The 5,106-nt window shown below is 52.5% G+C and overlaps 2 protein-coding genes and 1 pseudogene across 2 annotated transcripts in view; 1 reads left to right on the top strand and 2 right to left on the bottom strand.

Moving 5' to 3' along the window:
- Positions 1 to 5,106, bottom strand: part of MEX3D (mex-3 RNA binding family member D) — a 26,595-nt gene that overhangs the window by 16,126 nt on the left and 5,363 nt on the right.
- Positions 1 to 5,106, bottom strand: part of MBD3 (methyl-CpG binding domain protein 3) — an 11,615-nt gene that overhangs the window by 2,905 nt on the left and 3,604 nt on the right. The window contains exons 4-8 of the mRNA XM_023743296.1: positions 4,518 to 4,683; positions 3,971 to 4,130; positions 3,231 to 3,368; positions 609 to 721; positions 41 to 217 (exon numbers count right to left, since the gene is read on the bottom strand). Coding sequence (XP_023599064.1) covers positions 41 to 217; positions 609 to 721; positions 3,231 to 3,368; positions 3,971 to 4,130; positions 4,518 to 4,683 — 754 coding nt within the window. The remainder of the gene's footprint in view (positions 1 to 40; positions 218 to 608; positions 722 to 3,230; positions 3,369 to 3,970; positions 4,131 to 4,517; positions 4,684 to 5,106) is intronic.
- On the top strand, positions 1,360 to 2,608 carry LOC102418288 (annotated as a pseudogene).

Below are 5,106 nucleotides of genomic sequence, written 5' to 3'. Positions count from 1 at the left end.
GCCAGGAGCCACAGAGAGGGTGAGGTGGGAGAGCAGCTACCTGATGTCTTCATCAGTCACCATGAAAGCCTTGCAGAGGGGTTGGGCTGTGTTGAGCCACACTCCAGGGTTCTTCTCCACGGCAGCTGAGAGCTGGCCAGTGATGGGCATGGTGTTGGTGTGCAAGGCGCTGGCTATGGCCGAGAGCAGGGTTTCATCTGTGCAGCCGGGTCCCATTCTTGCAGGGGCGCAGGAGGTACAGTCACCACCAGGCACTGGCCTTTGTCCCTCAACCGCGGATGTTGTTCCCAAACCTCCCTTATGGGCAGGCAGTTGCTCTCACATCAGAAAAGGAACTCTACATGCTCAGGGATGGATGGTTGTGTTTATGGTGCAGGAGCAAAATCACACCCCAAATTTTTCCAGGACCCTCCAGGACAGATGCATCTTGCTGGTCCAGTGCCTCCCCCCAACCTCGCCACCTCCCCCCCCCCCCCCGATGTGTTCTGCTCTGGGTAGCTGTCTCCAGGACCAGATATCAGGTGTCTGCCCTGCTGATCCAAAGCTGGAGGTTGGAGGGTCCCTTCCTTTCTCCGGCAGGCCTGGCCCCCTTCCTAACTTCCCCTTACCCGTCCTGGGGTCTGGGTTTACCTTGCAGACCTTTAGGGAGGTCCATGGTCTTCACAAGCTCTTCAGCAATATCAAAGGCGTTCAGGCCACTCAGCTTCTTCTCCCAGAAGAGCTACCGCCGGACAGACAGATGTGAGGCCAATAAGACAGCAAGGCACCCCCATGCACAGGTGAACCATAGCCGTCTGATGACGGCTAAAGCCCGTCCACATGTACTGCAGTGGTTGGTCTCAGCATGACCTCTAACCCCTACCTTAGCTGGGTTGCTGACATCCCAGCTTGAGAAATGAGGGTGCCATGGCCCCAGCGGGATCCACACCCAGGCCCATCTTCCCAGAGCAGAGAAACGCCAACTCCAGTTTTTGGCAGGACAAAGACCCAGGATGTTAGATGTGGGGTGATGTTCCCAACAGACTGTCCCACACACCCTACCATACAGTGTGTGGATGTCTGTAAATATGTATGAAAACACCGGCAATTCTCAGTTTTTGAAAAGCAGGTTATACATCCATTATGTATGATCTTATTTAAACCCCGTTCCCCCACAAAACTTAACCATTTATTCAAGAAAACATTGGCCAGCCCAGCTGGCATAGCTCAATGGTTGAGGGTCAACCTATGAACCAGGAGGTCACAATTCAATTCCCAGTCAGGGCATATGCCTGGGTTGTGGACTTGATCCCCAATGTGGGGCGTGCAGAAGGCAGCCGATCAATGATTTTTCCTCATCATTGAGGTTTTTATCTCTCTCTCCCTCTCCCTTCCTCTCTGAAATCAATAAAAATATTTAAAAAAATAAAACATTGGCCAGAAAAAGCCCCAAGTGCCCCAGCAGCCCTCTGCATGGTGGGTGGGGCCAGGGTGGGGGCTTTGCTCCCCAAAGAACTAGGTTCTGGGTTGACTGTTCCGGACTGCACTTGGGCTGAGGGACCCAACAAATGTAGGCTCTGAAGAGTGGACTGAGCATCTTCTCTGAGGAAAACACCACATGGTGGATGATGCCGGTGCTGCAGGAGGGCCTGGAGGTCTTGGGGCCCCAGAATGGGAGGCTTTCATGGAGGATCTGGCAGTGGCATCTAGGGCTGAGGTCAAGGCTGGGGGAGGGTCAGGGTGAAGGCCGCAGAGCTCGAAGAAGCAAGGCCAAGGACAAGGAATAGACCCAGTCACCAAGCTGGGCAACCTGGTCAAGTACATGAAGATCAAGTCCCTGTAGGAGATCTGTCTCTTCTCCTGCTCATCAAGGAATTGGAGATCATTGAATTTTTCCTGGGGGTATCCTTCAAGGACAAGGTTTTGAAGATTATGCCCGTGTAAAAGCAGACACCCGCTGGCCAGAAGACCCAGTTCAAGGCATTTGTCACCATTGGGGACTACAATGGACCTGTTGGTCTGGGTGTTAGTGTTCAAAGGAAGTAGCCACTGCCATCCGTGGGGCCATCACTCTAGCCAAGCTCTCTATTATCCCTGTGGTGAGGCTACTGGGGTAACAAGATCAGCAAGCCCCACACTGTCCCCTGCAAGATGACTAGCTACTGTAGTTCTGTGCTGGTGCGCCTCAGTCCTGTCCCCAGGGGCACTGGCACAGTCTCAGCCCCTTTTCCCAAGAAGCTGCTGCTGATGGCCAATATCGACGACTGCTACACCTTGGCCAGGGGCTGCACTGTCACCCTGGGCAACTTTGCCAAAGCCACCTTTGATGCTCTCTCTAAGACCTACAGCTATCTCACCCCTGGCCTTGGGAAAGAGACTGTGTTCACCAAGTCTCCCTGTCACTGACCATCTTGTAAAGACCCCCACCAGAGTTTCTGTGCAGAGGACCCAGGCTCCAGCTGTGGCCACCACATAATTTTATGCAAGAAAAATAAATTAAGCCCGGCTGGTGAGGCTCAACGCCTGAGCGCTGACCCATGAACCAAGAGGTCGCTGGTTCGATTCCAGGTCAGGGCACATGTCTGGTTTGCAGGCTCAATCCCCAGTAGGGGGCATGCAGGAAGCACTGATCAATGTTTCTATCTCTCTATCCCTCTTCCTTTCTCTCTCTCTAAAATCAATTAAAATAGCCCTAGCCAGTTTGGCTCAGTGAATAGAGTGTCAGCCTACGGACTGAAGGGTCCTGGGTTCGATTCTGGTCAAGGGCACATGCCTGGGTTGTGGGCTCGATCCCTAGTAGGGGGTGTGCAGGAGGCACCCGATTGGTGATTCTCTCTCATCACTGATGTTTCTATCTCCCTCCCTCTCCCTTCCTCTCTGATATCAATAAAAATATATTTTAAAAATTAAAATTAAAATCAATTAAAACATATTACCAAAAGAAAGGAAAGAAAAATAAATTGATACCCTGGCTGAGTAGCTCAGTTGATTAGAGCATTGTCCTGATAAGTCAAGGTTGTGGGTTAGATCCCTGGTCAGGGCACATAAAACAATCAACCAATGAAGCATAAAATAAGTGGAACAACAAATCGATGTTTCTCTCTCTAAAATCAATCAATCAATAAAAAAGAAAAGAAAAAGAAACTGAATTAAGCCTGTTTTTTTCAAAAAGAGAGGACCCAGCTTGGAGGGAACAGTAGATTCAGGGCTGGGCCTGACCTGGCCAGGGTGCGTGCAGGGTATGTGCTCACCTGCCGGGGCTGCTCCACAGCCTTCTGGGGGTCACTCTTCACCTTGTTGCTGGGATGGTGGGAGCTCTTGGTCACTGGCTGCTTGAAGATGGATGCTGTCTGCCTGACAGGGAGGGCTGTGTTCAGGTCAGGTTTGCCCTGTGGAGACAGGAACAAGGCCACTCATGACTCTCCAGAAGCCTGACTCCTGTATTCTCCCCGTCACTGGCACACCCTGTGGCACCCAGAGACCTGCAGGAGATGCCAAGTCCAGTCCCTGCCTATTTGTTGCCCTCAGTGGGGCTCAGGACACACACTGGCCCTGTCCTTGCCTCCTGTGCTTCATTCTCTGTGAAGTACTAGCCTGGGGGCACCCTGGCTAGCTGGCTAGCAGCCAGGGCAGGGACAGGTTCAAAGTCCCACTGAACATGTGTCCATCAGACTGGGGACACACACAGGGTCACTGGGTACCCATGTGGACTGTCAGCTGTTGAAGACACTGTTCAGGGAAGGAAAGTGCAACAAGCACCAGAAGCAGCCAGAGACCTCTCAAGGGACAGAATCACGATTCCTTTTTTCTCCTTTTCTGTGGTCTCCAAATTTCCCTCAGCAAATAGTTACTTCAACACCAGAAGTAAACTCCATTTCAGTATCAGCTCTTTCCCCCACCACAGTGGGTCTGAAATGGTGAATCGCCGCCCCCCACCCCCCACCCCCGGCCACTCCATTGTGATGGGGTGGAGCAGGGCAGGGTGGCTCACCTTGACCTGGTTGGAGGAGTCATAGCGCACCCGTTGCCGGCTCTTGTTCATCTTGCTCATCAGCATCTTGCCCGTCCGGAAGTCGAAGGCCCCCAGGTCCATGGAGCCGCCCAGGTACCGCGCCAGCTGTGGCTTGCTGCGGAACTTCTTCCCACTTGGGCTGCGGCCAGAGAGGAGTCAGTGGCTGCAGGATGCGCCGGGCCACCCCACACCCCCAACTCCAGGCCCAGAGCAGAGATGAACACCCGGATCTACAGTGATGGGGCCTAGCCTTGAGAGCCCGACTGCCATTTTCAGAACATCTTGAGACTAGACCCAATGATAGCAGGTATCTGAGGGACATGCCCCGATAGCAATCTCCTTCTAGTGGTTATGGCGTTGGGGACTAGGGGCTCCTGGGGGCCAGTAAAATCTCATGTTAAGATTCGGGACCAGGACCCCAACAACTGCTCAGGCGTGACCTGTTGGGAAAGCTGGAAAGCAGGAGCTGTGATGACCTGGCTGTGAAGATTTGCATCCTGCTCAGCTCTGAGGACACAACACCCACCCCCAGGGCCACTGTGCAGCAAAGTCAACACCACTCTGCTGGACAGGACCAGCACAGGACCCAGCGTGCAGTAACAGTCCTGCCACGAAGACTCGTGCAGCCACTTTGGAAACAGTCTGGCAACTCTTCAAAGGATCAAACAGCAATCCCACCCCTAGGTATCTCCCTGAGAAATGAAAACATACATCCATGAAAACATGTAACCCAAACATTCACAGCAGCAGGATTCACAATAGGCATAAGTGGGAACAACCTAGATGTCCACCAGCTAATGAATAGACACAACATGACCCCATCCACGCGCTATTATTACTCAGCCACGAAAGGGAGGGAAGCATCGACACTACAATGTGGATGAACCTTCGAAGACAGATGCTCAGTGAGAGAAGCCAGACACAAAAGGCCACATAGTGTGATTTCATTGATGTGAAATGCCCAGAACAGGCACATCCACAAGTATAAGTAGATTTGTAGGTGCTCAGGGGTTGAAGAGTAGGATGGAGGGGTAACTGCTGGATGGGTCATGGGGGAATCTCGGAGATAAGTCTCCTAATTTGAGCAGTGCATACCTGCCTCTTCAGTCTTGTTC

This window comes from Myotis lucifugus, unplaced genomic scaffold (assembly GCF_000147115.1).
Source record: "Myotis lucifugus unplaced genomic scaffold, Myoluc2.0 scaffold_383, whole genome shotgun sequence".
Taxonomy (NCBI): domain Eukaryota; kingdom Metazoa; phylum Chordata; class Mammalia; order Chiroptera; family Vespertilionidae; genus Myotis; species Myotis lucifugus.
This window is presented reverse-complemented; position numbering and strand designations above follow the sequence as displayed.